Consider the following 17820-nt stretch of genomic DNA (forward strand, 5'->3'; position numbering starts at 1 on the left):
AGATTCACACGCATATTCCCAAAACGACCGCGTCCCACCCAGAAACGCAGAACCCCAGCAGTAACGACAGCACGATCCCCTGCTTCGCGACCAGATCCCCTCCCCTGCATTTTCTCTCTCTCTCTCTCTAGAATCTCAATTTCAGCAGCGAACCAGCAAGACGCGGGGATCGGCGATCCGGGAGCCGGGCGTTTCGCGGTGAGATGTCGGAGGAGGACGGCGGCCGCGGAGCCGGGAACGGGGCGGTGGCGGCGGCGGCGCCGGAGCCGTACGGCGGAGGAGGATCGAGTGCGGACGGCGGAGGGGGCTCCCGGCCCAACGGCATTCTCCATACCGAGCCCTCCGTTGCCGACGGCGATGATGATGCCTCGGGGGATCAGGTGCGCTGTTTTGAATCGCGTTTTTGCATTCGCGGGAGCTGGATTCTCTGTTTTTCTGATCTTCCGTTTGGTTTGGGGGGGGCGAAGTCTCGTGGTTTTTGGCTGAGCTGTGTGCATGGCGTTAGGTTTGTGTAGAATCGAGGATCTTGAGGTTCCTGCCTGTTTGTGCTTGAAAGGTTATGGAGCAGTAGGATGAGTAGCCGTGAGGCTTAATTTGGTGCGGTCTCCGTGGTGTTGACCGAGTGAAGCGAACTGAGAGATTTATATTACCGGGGATGCAGGGGGAGTTTGGGTGGTTGTTAGGGAGATGTTAATGTGTTTAGAAGTCTTGACTTGCTCAGGGGAATGTGCTGAATCGAGAACGATTGTGAATCTGGCTTCCTGCAGGTAGCTAACATGGAGCAGGCTGATTCGGACGACGAGGATGCTGTGATGGTTGGTGAAGATGCCGGAAAAGATGAGTTTGTCGATGCGCCGGACGAGTTGAATGCTGATGCGAGGGAAGTGGCGGTGGCTGCTGGAACAGAAGGTGGGTCGGAGGAAAGGAGCAAGTTGGATGGGAGTGACTTCAGCCAACTTGAGAATGGACCCCAGGTCCATCAGTCAACGGATGAGCTCTTCCGGCTGCAAATGGGGTTGGAGAAGGCCATTAGTGAGAAAGAAATTGCTATAAGGCAATACAAGGTTGATTATATTTAGAAACAAGGGTCTCATGCTTTATTGATGCATCACTTTCTCATACTGGACTTTCCGATTGTGCAGGAAGAAAGAGATATATATGCCAAAGAACTCAGTGATCTTTGCCATCAGCTCAAAGGTTTGACTGTCAAACAGCCATTGCTTCATGCAAATGGTGATATAATGATTAATCGAGAAGCAGAATCTGAATATGGGGAGGAAAAAGCCCATGTACCTGGGTACTCGCCACATGATATGATTAGGGAATGTTCAGACTTCATTAGAGTTGCGCTAGAAGAACGTTTACAGATGGAAGCTACGATAAGAGACCTTCATGCTATCCTTTCTACACAGGATCAACAGATGGAAGATCTTAAATCCAAGATTGCTGATTCTGCCCAGAAATCTGCCGATATATTTACGAATCGCCAAAATATTGAAGATGCTGCAAGTAGAATATTAGATTCACTTGCCTTAGTAGTTGAACATGAAGATCTTTTGGATGATTCCACTGGCGAGAAAATAAATCTTGTTGAGAGGAGGACGTTGCGGTTAATTGAAAAGTTTAACCAGATTCATTTACAAATTGATCATCTTAGGCAGTGTTTATCTGAAATTTCTTCAGAATCTTTAGATTCTAGGATGCAGAAGGATAGCGGGGATGTAATCATTGCAGCTTGTAATGAGTTGTTGGAATGCAAAAGGAAGGAAGCACACTCTGCTGAAAAACTAAGCCAATCAGAAGATGAACATAGAAAATTGATTGAACAGGTTAATAGGGACAAGGAATTGGCAGAAGAGACTAATGCAGAACTTAGCCGACTTAAAAGTGAAGTTGAGCAGGAGAAGATGCGTTGTGCCAGTGTTAAAGAAAAGCTTAGCATGGCTGTGACAAAAGGGAAATCATTGGTGCAGCAGAGAGACTCACTGAAGCATTCATTGGCTGAGAAGACAAGTGAGCTTGAGAGATGCTTGATTGAACTTCAGGAGAAGTCAAGTGCGTTAGAGGCGGCTGAACAATCTAAGGAAGAGTTGGTACAGAGTGAAAATTTGGTTGCACTCCTGCAGGAAAATCTCTCGCAGAGGAATGCAATTCTCGTCCGGTTTGAGGAAATTCTCTCCGAGGCTAGTTTACCCGAGGAAATGAAATCGGTTGAGATCGTTGATAAATATAAATGGCTTGTGGATGAGAGAAATATGTTGAAAGTGGTTTATATAGAATTTCAGAAATTGAAAGATTCCTTAACTGAGATAGAGTTACCTGAATCTGTCTCAACTTCCAACTTGGAATCCTGTATTCTTTGGCTAAAGGAGTCATTTACTCAAGCCAATAAACAAGCAGAAGCACTACGAGGTGAAACTTCTCAAATAAAAGAAGCTGCATACAATGAGATAGATAGGTTAACTGCTGCATGTTCTGTTGCATTGCTGGAGAAGGAATATCTTGAAATGGAGGTGGACGAAATAACATCTGAATACAATGATATTATCAAAAAGGAGCGACAAGCGTCATGGGAGAAGGAGCAAATGGTCATGCTGTTGGTGAAAGCTTCTGGAATCTCGGTTGAGGAAGACCTTGGGGCCTATCAACGGCTACCCTTTTCTGACTGCAACCTTCTCATTGAAAGATGCTTTGAAAAGGTTAAGGAACAGAGAACTTCTGAGTTGGGTCCTTCTCATGCTGATTTGGAATCATTTGAAAGAATTAAAAGTCTGTTATATCTGCGGGTTCAGGAGTTAATGCTATATGAGAATGTACTTGACGAAGAGATGCTGGAAAAGTCTCAGAAGGTTGATAATCTTTCATATCAGTTGCAATTGTTGTCTAAAGAACGTGAAACACTCAAAGAGGAAAAGGATCATTTGCAAAATGATCTCGAACGGTCAGAAGAGAAATCTTCTCTTTTGAGAGAGAAGTTGTCTATGGCAGTCAAGAAAGGAAAGGGACTGGTTCAAGATAGGGAAAACTTGAAACATCTTCTGGATGAGAAGAACTCAGAAATTGAAAAACTGAAGCTTGAAATACAGCAGCAGGAATCTGCAGTCACTGAGTCCAGGGATCAGATAAACAGAATGTCTACTCACATTGAGCACATACCAAAGTTGGAGGCGGATCTTGTTTCCCTAAAAGATCAACGGGATCAATTTGAGCAGTTCTTATCGGAGAGTAATAAAATGATGCAGAGGGTGATTGAGTCCATTGAGGGTATCGATGTTCCTGCAGACACTGTTTTTGAAGAGCCTGTGGAAAAGGTAAAGTGGCTGGCAGAGCACCTCAATGACTGTCAAAAGGCTAAGGAAGATGCTGAAGAAGAGTTGGCCAAAGCTCGAGAGGAATCTAGGGATTTATTTGGCAGGTTAGCTGAAGCCCATGCTGATCTGAAATTGTTGCAAGATGAAAGGCAGGGTTTTGAAAAGTTGAAAGAAGAAGCCATTGACTTAGAAAGCAAGTTAGTTGAAGCCAAAGCATCTATCAAAGCTCTGGAAGATTTGTTGTCAGCAGCACAGGATGATGTTTGCAGGCTTATGGAAGAAAAGAGGGAAATAGAAACCAGTAAGGAAAATGTTGAAAAAGAGCTGCTGAAAGCCATTGAAGAAGCTTCTTTCCAAGCTAGTAACTTCACTGAGGCTTGTGCTCTCAAGAAGTCCCTAGAAGAGGCATTGTTGCAGGCAGAGAATGATGTTACTGCACTCACCAATGACAAGGAAGCAGCTCAAGTCTTTAGAGCTGCAGCAGAAAGAGAGCTAGAGAAACTGAAGGAGGAAATCTCCATTCAGACTGGCAAATTGGAAGATGCACAACAAACTATAAAGTCACTAGAAGATGCATCATTGGAGCTGGAGAAGAAAGTTGGTTTATTGACCGAGCAGAACCATAATTTAGAAGTTGGGAGAAGCAATATGGAGACTGAGCTGAAGAAGCTGCAAGATGAATCTGTAACCAAGGAAATCAATCTGGCAGATGCTTATGTAACCATTAAATCATTGGAAGATGCAGTGTCAAAGGCTGAGAATAATGTGTTGGAGCTTGAGAATCAAAACAAGGGATATAACCAGGAAGTGTTGGCACTCAATTCAAAGTTGAATGCATGTCTAGAAGAATTGGCTGCCAAAAACGGTAGTTTGGATAACAGGTCTCTAGAAATTGTCAGTTACCTTAATGAGTTGCATGCCCTTGTGAAAAACGAAACATTGCTTCCCCTCATGAAGGATTGCTTCGAGAAAAAATGGGAGTGCCTGAAGGGCATGAATGACATCCTTGAAAGAGTAAAGGATCAGTACCTCTCCTTACGTTCAGAAGCAGCAGAAAAGCAACTTGTCGATGAGGTATTGTAGAATATCTGCTTCTTTACTGCTGATTATTGTTTATGCGAAAGGTTTCTTATGAAGTTTTTCTCTTTCTTTATCTCAGGAAGACTTCATTACCAAAAAACAGTTCCCTGTTGAACTTAGTAATAGCCTGGGTGTTGTGATGGAAGCTGGTCTGATGAATGAAGTGGGTGAAGACATCTCTTCATTGTTTAGAAGGACCATAGAAGGTTTTCAGTTAAAAAACAAAATTCTTGTTGATAAATTTGAAGGCTTGTCCGCATTTATAGATGAAATTCTGGCAGCTCTTTTGAAAAAGTTAGAGGAAAGATGTGATGATGTAAATGCTATGTCTCAGGACATGAGATCTTTGAAGCAAGATATGAAAGAAATGGATACGTACAAGCTAGAGCATGGAAATACAGTCTCCATGTTGGAAGATGATGTTGCGACTTTATTATCTGCCTGTAATGCTGCCACCACAGAATTGCTGCTAGAAGTTGAGCACAATTCTCTTGGGCAGTTGTCTGGTGCTGAGCTGGAAACCTCAGGTAGATCTTATGAAGAAGAAAGAGGAAGTAGTATAATTAATGCAGAATGGTGTCATAAGAACATTGATGGCAGCAAATTTGCCAAGCCTATTGGAGATTTGTTATTTTCCGTTCGAAATGTTCGTGCTTTGATTAAGCAGTTCCAGAGCACAAGTGAGGTGGCAACTTCAAATATACAAAATTTGGAAGATGAACTTAAAGAAGTGAAAGCAGTTTCTATGGAAGCTATAGAAGAGAGAGATATGATTAAGCAGTTCCAGAGCACAAGTGAGGTGGCAGCTTCAAAGATACAAAATTTGGAAGATGAACTTAAAGAAGCGAAAGCAGTTTCTCTGGAAGCTATAGAAGACAGAGATATGAAGCAAAATAGGGTCTTTGAGCTGGAGACTGAGGTAGAGACTTTGCAAAATTCATGTGGTGAGCTGAGGCTTAAACTCGAGGACTGTCAAGCTGATTGTGACAAGTTGAAGGAAAGAGAGGCTGAACTCTTGGAGGTGCAGCAAAATAGGGTCTTCGAGCTGGAGACTGAGTTAGAGACTTTGCAAAATTTATGTGGTGAGCTGAGGCTAAAACTCAAGGATTGTCAAGCTGATTATGACAAGTTGAAGGAACGAGAGGCTGAACTCTTAGAGGTGTGCAGTAACTCATTGATGAAGCAACAAGGTGAGCAGTTTTGTGTCATGATCTCATTTCAAGCTTTTCTTTTGTTTCTATGAATCTCTGCCATTTCTCACTAAATAATATATATTTCTTTTTCGTTTGTTTAGAAGCAGAAAGTTCATTCATGCCCCCATCCCAACAGACAGCCCTTTTGGACAAGGTCGATGGGGTTAGAATCTCCTTGGAAGAGTTAGGAGGAGACACAGAGCCCCAAATTTCTCCTAATGTGAAAAAGCTATTCTATATTGTAGATAGTTTTACTAGAGCGCAAGAACAAATAAGTTTGTTGTCACATGATAATGAAGAGCTACAGTCCACCCTTGCCAACCAGGTTCTTGAAATTAAGCATCTGCAGGAGGAAGTTGAAACACGTTTGCTATGTGAAGAAGACTCAGAGAAGATGAAGAGAGATTTATCTGAGCTAAGAGTTGTTTTGGAGAAAATTACAAATATGTTTGGTGGTAGTGAGTTAGTTAGAGACCATAATGCTTCTAGCTTAAAGGGACTTTTATCAACCTTAGAAAAGCAAATTGTGAATGTGCTTATGGAATTTGAAAACTCTAAATCGGAAGCCCAAGAAGTTGAAATGAAGTTGTTAGGAAGCCAGAAGGTTGTGGAGGAGTTATCAAGTAAAGTTAAATTGCTTGAAGATTCACTTCAAGGTAGAAGTACCCAACCAGAGATCATCCAGGAGAGAGGCAATTTTGAAGCACCTTCATTGCCTGCTGGTTCAGAGATATCTGAAGTTGAAGATGTGGTAATGCTTTATTTTGGTTTATTCATACAATTCCCTCACCCCCCACCGAACCACATTATTCTGCTTTCAGACCGTGGTTTTACTGAGCACAGCAACCACAAATTTTGGAATGCGTCTTCGTATTATTTTCGAGTAACAGGCTTCTTGGTATTACAAGGTCATATTGAAGGCCCTCTTCTCATTCCCATTTGTTAGGAGGCAAGAATGGAAAATTCTTAATGGGCCATAGATTATCTCATTTTGTATTTAATTTTTGGGTTAATAACACAAAAAACTCCAAACTAGGTCTATTGTGACACAAATACCCCGGTATCACAAAAAAACCCTAAACTTGCCCATTGTGATACACATACCTCAAATATTTTTGTGTCATAAGAGACTTCGAATTTATACCAATGTGACAGATGTACCCCCATATGGAACTAAAATAGAAGGTATATATGTCACGCATATATAAGCTTGTGTTTTTTTGTGACAAAAAATATTTGGGGGTTTTGTGTCTCAATGGGCAAGTTTAGGGTTTTTGGTGATACAAAAAAAAGTTTGGGGTATCTGTATCATAGTTAGCATAGTTTGGGGTTTTTTGTGGTATTTAACCTTATTTTTTCCCTTTAGTTTAGCTCTCATAGCTACTCCCAGAAAAGTTCATGGAATGCTTACTTGATACTTCTTTTTCTTTCCTTATATAGACCATTGGAGAGCTACCTTCTTGTTCTAGCTGATGATGTAGGTAGATGTTAGTTATGGTTTGCAGAACGACCATTTTTATAGCTGCTGTTTCTGCCCTCCATTTCAGAATGGTCAAAGATTTCCTTGCCTCTAAATACTGGATGGATTTGCTGGGCATTGGGTCTTGATTTATTTCTGTTTGGGTCATTATTATTTCTGCCTATGTTGACAGTGCCTCTGTAGGAATTATCTCAACTTTGGAGCCTCTAGGTTAGAACATGTGTGTAGGAAGAAAAGAAAACCTTTGAAACTTAAATTAGGAATGGACAACTTATCTTAAGAGAAATTCACTGATGTAGCACAGGCCTACTTCAGCTCATTTTATGTTGAAAGTGTATTCTTCTTTCTTTTTCAGTATCCCAACTATTGTGGTTGCAATATGCTGGTTGTCAGCACTTTCATAATATTATTAATTTGTCATGCTTATGCAGGGATCGGTTGGAAAACCGTTGATTCCTCCTGTTCCTTCAGCTGCTCATGCTCGGACTATGAGAAAAGGATCAGCAGAGCATCTTGCTCTTAGCATTGACATGGAGTCTAATCCTTTAATCAGCAATCAGGAAACTGATGAAGACAAAGGTATTGATTGTTTGGTTATCTAGAGAAAGAAGGTCTGGAATCCAAGTATAAATTGTAAAACAACTCAATTGCAGGTCATGTTTTCAAGTCTCTCAATACATCAGGCCTTATTCCGACACAAGGGAAGTTGGTTGCAGACCGAATCGACGGCATATGGTAAAGTCTTTTACTTTAAAAACTCTTTAGGTTGCACACCAAAATTAGGGAATATTCCTGTCCAATCTAGATGTTTTAAAACTACACGATTAGATCCTTAACTTAGATTGGCTTGCATTGGTTTAATGCTTACACTCTTCTCTTTCCACAATGGAAACTTATTTTATCAGGACCAAAGCTTTATCAGACAGTGATAATGAAAGAATTTGGTTTTGAGATACTAGCCACAATAAACCATTTCCATATTAATTTTCACTCCTGAATACTGTGATAATGTGCATTTTGTGCTCTGTTTTGAAGGCCAATCCCTTTGAGCTGTCTGGAATGAATATAATGTTTTTGGTTTTTCTACTCGGCTATCCTTTGGAATTTTTTTTATTATCCAATGGAGGAGAAATTACTAAGAGATGATTTCGAAGTGGTTTTTCCTAGAAACACCTCTGCTTGCCAGTATGCCAGATGCATGTTTTGTTTTTCGCTAGAAACAGACTGAATAGTCTTTTTTTCATTATTGGAGAGAGCTTTTGCGGAATAATGCTCTGAGAGCACTCAGAAATAAACATAGGTTGCATGTGGACCATGCAGGGTATCAGGTGGCAGGATTTTGATGAGTCGACCCGGAGCTCGCCTGGGCCTTATCGCCTATTGGTTGTTCTTGCATATATGGCTGTTGGGCACCATCTTGTAACTTTTGCCATCGATTGGACCAGGACCCCAGCGACGTCATTCCCATTCTCTTCAGTTTGTATCATAGAAATGTCTGTATCCCAATTCTTTTTTTTTGTCCCTTGTTAAAAAAGGTTATTTTTCATTACTTCATAGTGCTAAATTAGGGCAACAATTTTATAGATAGGTCGCCATACAAATTCTTTGGCAGTTCAGGGCTGTCCAGAAATCGTCGGTACCATATTCCGTGGAGAATAAGGCCATATCACTTCCTGCCTTGTATCTAGTCTCAGTAAGCTTGAATTAAATTACTGATGACTTTGATCCTGCATTTGTTGTCTTGGATGTGTCGACAGACATCTTTTCGACCAAGTGTAAAAAGTGTTGTCATATCTATGAAGCATCTTGATTGGCTGGTTAATGAAGATGTCTTCGTGGTGCTGAATTGATCTTGGTCATTACATGCCTAAGAAGTATATAGACCGCCATGGTTATGTTCATGGTATAGCAGCAATACACTGTGTGGCTTAGATTTCTGTGTTCCTCATTTTTTTTTTTTTGGAACCTTTTTAAAATTTTCGGCTTTCAAGTGTTTGAAGCGGGTGATTCTATGGATCCGAGTTTCGCCAACACGTTTTGAGAAAATGAAGAGAAATGAAAGCTACTACCCATATAGATCTTTCCACATGGAGCAGATTTTCTGTGCTTGGCGTCGCTCCATGACTTTTGGATGCTTTCATGTGGAAATTGAGGTTAGCTCTAGATTGATTCGCTTGCAATTTCCACGTCAAGAACACGTTTCCTCTGGTCGATGTTTATGTGGTTTACCATGTTGTTTTACATTCAGCAATGCCTCCATGGCGCTTTTTTAAGTGCCCCATGGTGCTTCACTTTGATGAAAAATGTGCTTTTAGTAGGTTTAATTTAAATTACCAAAGCAACTCATTTAACTATCATTTGTACAAACATCGCTATGTCCGAACCTGTTGGATCATGATTTGTCGAGGTTTGTATTTGCATCACAGAAAAAATATTTGTAAGAGAAACTTACGGTCAAAGACTAATGAGTAGACCGGTATGAGCATGAATTTGCATTAAAAAGCAACTAATGGGATCCTAGAACTATGAAGTTGATTTTAAAAATGACAAAATTCTCATGTATCATTTAATTAAAAAATGTTATTCTAGCAAATTTTATTCGCTTATCCTATATTTGCGTGAAAATTATTCAACTATTGAGTGAGGGAGGGAGGAAGAGGTGACTAATATTGTCATCCCATTTAGTAATTACCATGAGGATTCTATATTTATTATGGAGTTTAGTTTTAGGCATAACTAGCCCATCATTGCTAGACTCATTAAATTGTTAGATTGGGTAGAGTGGAGTTGGGTTGAAACTGGTTTAATTCAAATTGATCAATTTAATATGTTTGAAACATATTTTCACTCTTACCAAAAAAAAAAAAACATATTTACATGTAAAATAAATATAATGATTACAATTCATATATTGCTAAAACACTTAAATATTTAATTCAATTTAGAAAAACTCATATCTAAACTTAAATGAGAGCAAGAAATGAGCACAAGATTAAGTGAGATCAAAAGAGTGAAAAAGAGTCATAAAATTGGATCTGGTCTAAATAAGTTGTGAACTGATTCAACATTCATATTATTTTGAATTTTATTATTCTAAATTCATTTATGACTCATTTATTGAATATGGTTAATCTATATGACAAATATATGCTTAGACATGAAAGCACGATTCTTTTTGATAAATCTAATCACCGGAAGTCTCCCACACGAGGTAATAGGTAATGAGTGCCTAAGGCATAGCGTGTCCATTCACAGCAAGCCTCAGAACTTGTTAGCTCGTGGAAGATGGTGTTTGATCGCTCTACCACTAGCTACCAATCTCGGTGCTATCGAACCACCAACCACTGCAAATTTCTTATTCGTCTGTTGACTGATCAACGTGAATCTTTGAAAATCTAGTCGTACATACTAGTCAAAATTCGCGTTCCTAAGATGTTACCTGCATTAAACGTCAATATCTAGACCAATTAACAATCAAATCTCATTTTTTTTTTCAGCTAATGAGAAAGAAAGGTAGAACACTAAGGTGAGTTTTTCCTTTTCCTCTGACGTCAATCGAAGCCTCAACTTGCAAAGATGGAGGACGTCGTCTTGCTCTTGAACCCGCAGGCTGCACTCAGTTCAAGATTCTCGGAACAGTAGTGCATACGGTTGATGAGCTGAATCTTTTGCTCGATTGCTAATCCGACGATTCTCGATGGCGGGATGCGCGGGAGAAGGAGGCTGTCCCAGCGACTACGTTGCCGTCGCCATTTCTTTTCTGTCCTTGATCTTGTGAGTTCCTTTGTAGCTTCGCTTCGATGATGCGTCGGTTTCTTGGCTACCCTGAACTGGGTTTTGTCTGTGATTGGCAAATTTTCGACCTTTATGCTTGCGAAGTGAATGAGCTTTTTTGGGTCAGCATCGGTTTTTATATGGGTGGAGAAGCTGGGGTCATGGGGGCTTATTCGAGCGAATTGCGGTGCTGTCGAGAGATGTTTAGCGCAGTTTCGAAGTGGGTCGTGAAGGGAATCTTTCCTTTTATTGTTGGGTTTAGTTTTTTCTCTCCTCGGATCATGCTCGATTTGTCCTCCAATGAAGTTGGGTTCAGGAATGGTTACTCTTTGTTTGCAGTTAGGCGATTCGTTTGTGCCTAAAATGCTTTGAAGCTTTTCCAAACAAACCATCTAGCTGGGGAAATTACCTCCTCATTAATGACAACATTCAGTAGAAGGTACACTTTGATTGGAGGGTGCAGTGCTTAGATTTAGATGAACTGTGATGGGGGTGTCTACACAAGGAAAGTCAATTTGGTTTGTGTGGTTGACATGGAGATGAGGACAGAAAAGAAATTAGTGCATATTTGGTAAACATTATATCCAACTTGCAAACATTTTTATTTTTTTCAGTGCTTAGATTTAGCTGAACTGTGATGGGGGTGTCTACACAAGGAAAGTCGATTTGGTTTGTGTGGTTGACATGGAGATGAGGACAGAAAAGAAATTAGTGCATATTTGGTAAACATTATATCCAACTTGCAAACATTTTTATTTCTTTCAGTGCTTAGATTTAGCTGAACTGTGATGGGGGTGTCTACACAAGGAAAGTCGATTTGGTTTGTGTGGTTGACATGGAGATGAGGACAGAAAAGAAATTAGTGCATATTTGGTAAACATTATATCCAACTTGCAAACATTTTTATTTTTTTCAGTGCTTAGATTTAGCTGAACTGTGATGGGGGTGTCTACACAAGGAAAGTCGATTTGGTTTGTGTGGTTGACATGGAGATGAGGACAGAAAAGAAATTAGTGCATATTTGGTAAACATTATATCCAACTTGCAAACATTTTATTTTTTCAGTGCTTAGATTTAGCTGAACTGTGATGGGGGTGTCTACACAAGGAAAGTCAATTTGGTTTGTGTGGTTGACATGGAGATGAGGACAGAAAAGAAATTAGTGCATATTTGGTAAACATTATATCCAACTTGCAAACATTTTTATTTTTTTCAGTGCTTAGATTTAGCTGAACTGTGATGGGGGTGTCTACACAAGGAAAGTCGATTTGGTTTGTGTGGTTGACATGGAGATGAGGACAGAAAAGAAATTAGTGCATATTTGGTACCATTATATTCAACTTGCAAACATTTTTATTTTTTTCAAGATTGGTTTGACATGGTAATTAATCCATATTCCAAATCTGATCAGCTTCATCTCAATGAGAGCATGGAGGATGATGACAAGAAGAGGTGAAAAAATTCTGGAGAAACGATTTAGAAGCTTTGATAAATGATTCCTAAGCTGTTAGTGTTAATTAAAACTTTGTTTGTGGTGCTTCTAGTATGGGTTTTAGGCTAGGGGCTGCAGGAATGGACTCTGGAGGTGCTAGAGTACATGAGACTGGATTGAGAAAGATTACAGAAAATGCGTCTAAGGATGACTTAGAGGAGTGCCGTTATTGTAGTGCAGCCAGCAACTGTAGTAGCTGGTGGAGGGGTACAGTGGTCCATATTTTCTGTCTTGCTTTTTTTTTTCACAGTTGTAGTAGTAATTCTTTATTTTGAACGACCAGTTACAGATATTCACAGCAGAAAAGGAGCTAATGCCCATTATGCAGCAAAATGATAGCCGAAGAGCTAATCCTAAGTCCTAAGTTTAAGAGGGTGCCAGTGTGTTGTCTACGTTTTTGCTCTTTTTGTAGCCAGATGGCGCTGCCTTTATTAAATGATCTTGAACGGTTTCTGATTTAACTCTTCTGACCCTTGAAACGTGTACCAGAGATGGGTTGTCCTTTTTATCTTTATCATTGTTTAACTTTGTAGTCTTATGCTCCCAGGCTTCTTTACCGATCGATCCTTCCCTTTGTGATCCACAAATTTTCTCGGACAAAAGGGAGTGGCTTCTGGATTCCCGTGCTTCAAGTTTTTGCCAGCTTTAACCTTATACTATCAATTGTGGTACAGTTGTATGCACATCTCATGTCCTACACATTTTCAGCCTAGTGGTTTTATAATTGTCAGCAAGGAAAGCTGCAATTACCATGGTATGTGGTTTATGCAGATGTCCGTTGATTTGCTGAAATTCGAAAGGAGGCATTGGTGGCAGTCTTGCTACGTTTGGGCAGGTTAACTTTAGAGTTTTGCTGTCACTATTACTTTCTTCATTATCAGGATGTGTCTGACTGATACACAATTTGAACATGTGGTGATTCCAGTTTGGATTGAAGGTCCACTTGGATTTGGTTTGCTGCTCAGCTGTCGTATAGTACAGGCATTCCAGTTGTATTTCATATTTGCCAAGTAAGTGTAAAACAGGGACGTTAGAGTTCGCTCACTCCTGCAGCAATGAGTTCAAACGATTATATCATCTGCCAGGGGAGGTGTGTCTGTGTGTGGGAAGGAAGAGGGAGAGGGAGGGAGAGGGGAAAGTGGGGGAGGGGGAGGGAGCCATCAGCTTAAGAGAGAATACTATGTGTTGGTTTCTCCAAATAAAAAATGAAGGAGGTGGTAAGCAGGCGTGCTGCAGTTAATCAGGAGGAAGGGGGCCGTCACATTATGACATGCCTCACTTTCAGACTTTTTAATGTTCTTATCCACACATTTATTCTGGTTATTTTATGCTGTCAGACCTTTTTACATCCTGTTCTCTGCGTCTGTATCAAAGAGTTTGTGTCACCAAATGGCTTACTTTGCAGGAGGCGTTTACCACCAATGAGGTCGCATGTCTGTCTTCCATTATTTCTCTTGCCATGGTTTGCTGGGGCAGCCTGTAAGAACTTCCGAAGTTTTTACTTTTTTATCAACCATTGTTATTTGCAAATGAAAGCCAAAAAACCCTTTCGTCAGTATGCGGTTGATAGTATATTAGGATTGTTGGCACTCATTGGTGCCTTATGATATGCTTTCCTAGATGAAAAGGTTGATAATCTATCACTTTGTCTGTGGGAAATTAGAAGAAAAAAGAAGCTTTGGGTGTTAATATATCCATTGAGGTCCCCTCTTCATTAGGGAGAATAAAAAGAGAACTTATGTGCTTGCATAATCAATGAGGAAAGCTGCCTTAGTAGACATGTATGCATTTTTTAGCAGAATTATTTGCTGCCGTGCGCTTGTGGGTGGGGTGTTTGTGTTTGTGTTTGTCCTTGGTCAATGGAAGATGGTTAGTTTACACCTTTCACCCGAAGTCACTGTTTTAAGGCATGTTTCTAGAAAAGGCATAATGAGAATCTTGTTTCCATCATCGCTTGGGTCATTATTCTTGTTTTGTCTTACTATGGAATTTTGCAACAGAATTATGTACTGTCAAGCGCCATAAGAAATAGGTTGTAAGTATATGAGGCACATGGGCAGTGATAGAGTTTCAGTCTAGACATTTTCATAGCTTTGACAGGAATGCTCGTTTTGTGCTGTAGTTATTCATGTGAAGCAGCCTCTGAATAATCATTGTCACATGGGTGCTCAATGGGTTGTCCCAGTGGTCTCCTTCCACACGTTGTATGTCGCCACTCTTGTTGCATTTACTGGAGCAATTCGGCATATTGAATTCAGATTTAATGAACTGCGAGATCTCTGGAGAGGAATAGTTTTGTCTGCATCTTCTATTGGTAAGATCATTCCGGATACTATTTCAAAGATAATTTGTCTTTGCCTTGTCCTTTGATTATGGTGATGTACCTGTACGTTCCTCTGCTTCTACTAGAGTCAATAGCTGACCCAATGTTTCTTTCAAATTATGCTTTGTGAAGCTTGACTTAAAAATCAAACCCCAGAAGTTAGATGCCTAATTGCAACATTAACCAACATGATTGTATTTTACTTTTCACTGAAATTTGTATATGAGACTCATTGCTTAGTTCCTTGTATCTGCATTTTATGGAATTGTACAGTCTTAAATAGGTCAAACTGCTCCGTTTGTTCTCATCTTCTCAGTGGTGCTTCCTTTCAATGCAGGAGTATGGATAGCTGCTTATGTTTTGAATGAAATCCACGACGAAATCGCATGGCTCCAAGTTGTCTCAAGATTTCTACTTTTAGTAACTGTATGCTTTGTCAATGAGTCATTGTTTTTTTTCAGGCCCTGGTATCTGTAATTGTAGATTTAACCTTGAAACTCACATATTTGCTAATTATTCGTGTCTTATTTGCAGTCAAGTATTCTTGTCCTAGCTTTCTTTTCCATCTCAAGTTCACAACCTCTCCTGTCTCAAATTAGCCTAAGAAGAAGAGAACCTTTGAAGTACGAGACGATGGGTCAGGCTCTTGGAATACCAGACAGTGGTCTTCTAATGCAAAGAGAACCGAGTCAAGCTATAGATCCAGATGAACCGCTGGATAAACTTCTTCTGAACAAAAGATTTCGTCAGTCCTTCATGGCTTTCGCAGATAGGTCTGTTTTTCCTTCTCGTATAGTGATCTCAAATAATAGCTCTCTGCCAAATGCCGGGTCTTGTAAAGCTTCAATTTCAGCCGGATTACATGTCAATGCATATAGTCTGTTTTCTGCTGTAACAACTTCCTTGTAAATTTGTTAGAGTAACTTCATTGCATTTAGTTCAAAAGAAGGAGAAGCTTTTAAAAGTTTTAAAGCATGTATCTTTCCTCATTACAGCCCAAAGGGGGCTAAAGGTGTTTCACGTTTAATAGATTCACAAATCTTGGGGCAGACAAGAGAAGTTCTTAAAAGTTTTCAAGCATCTATCTTTCCTCATTAGACTTAAGGGGACTAAAGGTGTTGCACATTTACCTATGCTTGCTTGCAGTTGTTTGGCTGGGGAGAGCGTGCATTTCCATGATGACGTCCATGAGCTTGGTAAAATTCCTGTAAATGACTCCGTGCGGAGAATCTACATGGCCAGAGATATCATCGATAAGTATATAACTGCAGGTTGCTGATTTACTGAAGAAAATTTGTTCTTGATGTTAATCCATTGAGTGCACGAGCTTACTCTCTAAACTAATCTTAAAGTTCACATAGATAATTGACTGGCATGGAAGGATAGTGTTCTCTGCATGAAATTAAGTATGATAATGGGGTAAGAACGAAAAGATGAAAAGTCAAGGGGGAGGGGGCAAGTTTTTGTCCAATTATTTGCTAATTTTCTTGATTGACTCAAATATGTAGTCTATTTCTGTGATCTGACAAGTAGACTCAGAATATCTAAAGCCATTTTTTCTTTTTGTTGCCTTGGTCCGAACAGAGAAATTGTGACAGGATGTGATAAAGTAGTTCAAACTTTATGCAAGGGAGAACTAGCTAGTACATGAAATGTTGAACTGAACAGTTGTCAAGTTTGTTTGCTTGGACTTCTGAGAAGTCAAAAGTGTCTTTTTATACCTTCCCAAAATTATCAAAATTTCCAAAATTATGAGAAACTTATATATATATTTGCATCTCAATAGACGACCCTTTGTAAAGGTTTCAAGTATTCTAAATTAGAAAATAAGCAAAGTGTGAACTCATTAGATTTGGGGAAAAAAAAGAACAACAAAAGTTAAAAAGGAAGTCATTCTAAACAGACTCGAAGTTGATAAAAGTGCTATTCCTGACTGAAGTCTCAGCTCATACTGGCATTATCTTTTCTGTATACTTATTCTACAGTGTTGAAAGTAACGGTTGGAAAGCATCCATTTTGATTTGTGTTTGGCTTTGATCTTTCAGCTTTTCCTGCCTCACATATTTGCTAAACTTAACAGGTGCACCAATGGAGGTTAACATATCTTACCGATGTCGACAAGATATTTTGATGACTTCTAATTTAGCACATCCAGATCTCTTCAACAATGCACTAAATGAACTACTGCAGCTCATGAAAATGGTACATTGTCCAATGTGTTCTTATTATGTGTATTTGGGGGGAAAAAAGAAAGCTCCTATCCCTTTGTTAGTACATATTCTAAGCATGGTTTTGTCCTTTTCTTGAAACCTGCTCTTGAAGAATTTGGCAAAAGATTACTGGTCTTCCATGTTCTTCTTGAAGTTTAAAGAGGAAGCGAGCATGAGATCGGATGCTCATGAGATGGAACCAATGACCGGTTGGAACTTTTCCCCTAGATTGAGCGGTGTACGTGGTGCAGACGACCCGTTTCACCAGGAATATCTTACAAAGGACTCAGACCACAGTAGCGGAAATACAGATGCAACTTGAGCTAAGTGGAGAGAAAATACAGCAGTGTCAATGAAAATCACTCGCATTCTAGCTATTATGTCCAATGCAAGCTCAGACATGGATTTCATCTATGCAGCATGGAAACAATAAACAATGGAAGAGCGATAGCATATGGGGGAAAGGCAAGCACAGGATGTAGCAATTCTTACACAAGATTATACAACACTACAAAGAGAGTTGAGCACCTGACTAACGACTTTGGTCGCCTGTGGAATTGAACATCCTAGATAAGCTGACTAGGGTACTTTACTAATGATTGGTTGATATGTATGTCAGTCGAGGTGCTTGCAAGTGCATCTACTTCAAGTCAAGTGAACATAAACGCACACTTCTCATCAGCACTTGTTTGAAGTGTTCTTTGTATCATATGTACATCAATGTCCTATAAGTGCAAACCTTATTTTCTTTTTTCTTCGACACAGTTAATACAGAGTCATTCCCTTGCTCATGCAGAACTGATCACATATTGATTATTGAGCTATTGAGAATGCTTTCACGAGTGTTTTCTTTCCCACGACAATGAATTGTCACCTGGAGAGATGCTACTTCTTTTCTATTGGCATCTTTCTGTGATCAAATTAGGCAGTTAAGCATATCACCTGGCGAGACAAATA

At 39.8% G+C, this 17820-nt stretch overlaps 2 protein-coding genes across 3 annotated transcripts; both read left to right on the top strand.

Moving 5' to 3' along the window:
- The first annotated feature begins 46 nt into the window (after positions 1-46).
- Positions 47-8912, top strand: LOC104415730 (golgin subfamily A member 4). The gene is made up of 8 exons (XM_039298756.1): positions 47-380; positions 768-1064; positions 1143-4385; positions 4471-5581; positions 5686-6335; positions 7496-7643; positions 7718-7799; positions 8385-8912. The coding sequence occupies exons 1-8, from the start codon at positions 204-206 to the stop codon at positions 8485-8487; spliced, it is 5811 nt and encodes a 1936-aa protein (XP_039154690.1). The 5' UTR covers positions 47-203; the 3' UTR covers positions 8488-8912.
- Positions 8913-10427: 1515 nt separating this feature from the next.
- LOC104415731 (regulator of G-protein signaling 1) lies at positions 10428-17661 on the top strand. Of its 2 annotated transcripts, XM_039300696.1 has the most exons (12): positions 10428-10443; positions 10562-10838; positions 12878-12998; positions 13102-13165; positions 13256-13340; positions 13736-13809; positions 14453-14644; positions 14991-15079; positions 15188-15426; positions 15800-15924; positions 16734-16855; positions 16976-17661. In XM_039300696.1, the coding sequence occupies exons 2-12, from the start codon at positions 10762-10764 to the stop codon at positions 17183-17185; spliced, it is 1398 nt and encodes a 465-aa protein (XP_039156630.1). In that variant the 5' UTR covers positions 10428-10443; positions 10562-10761; the 3' UTR covers positions 17186-17661. The 2 variants fall into 2 exon arrangements, with proteins under 2 accessions (XP_039156630.1, XP_010025377.2); XM_010027075.3 differs by lacking the exons at positions 10428-10443; positions 10562-10838 and having other exon boundaries at positions 12888-13006.
- The last annotated feature ends 159 nt before the right edge of the window (positions 17662-17820 follow it).

This window comes from Eucalyptus grandis, chromosome 8, assembly GCF_016545825.1.
Source record: "Eucalyptus grandis isolate ANBG69807.140 chromosome 8, ASM1654582v1, whole genome shotgun sequence".
Lineage (NCBI taxonomy): Eukaryota > Viridiplantae > Streptophyta > Magnoliopsida > Myrtales > Myrtaceae > Eucalyptus > Eucalyptus grandis.

Bases quoted from the DNA above. Each gene is read 5' to 3' on its own strand.
- LOC104415730 (XM_039298756.1), top strand. From the start codon at position 204: ATGTCGGAGGAGGACGGCGGCCGCGGAGCCGGGAACGGGGCGGTGGCG. The intron at 381-767 runs GTGCGCTGTTTT...GGCTTCCTGCAG, and splicing joins ATGATGCCTCGGGGGATCAG to GTAGCTAACATGGAGCAGGC. The intron at 5,582-5,685 runs GTGAGCAGTTTT...TCGTTTGTTTAG, and splicing joins CTCATTGATGAAGCAACAAG to AAGCAGAAAGTTCATTCATG.
- LOC104415731 (XM_039300696.1), top strand. From the start codon at position 10,762: ATGGCGGGATGCGCGGGAGAAGGAGGCTGTCCCAGCGACTACGTTGCC. The intron at 12,999-13,101 runs GTACAGTTGTAT...TGGTTTATGCAG, and splicing joins ACCTTATACTATCAATTGTG to ATGTCCGTTGATTTGCTGAA. The intron at 15,427-15,799 runs GTCTGTTTTTCC...GCTTGCTTGCAG, and splicing joins TTCATGGCTTTCGCAGATAG to TTGTTTGGCTGGGGAGAGCG.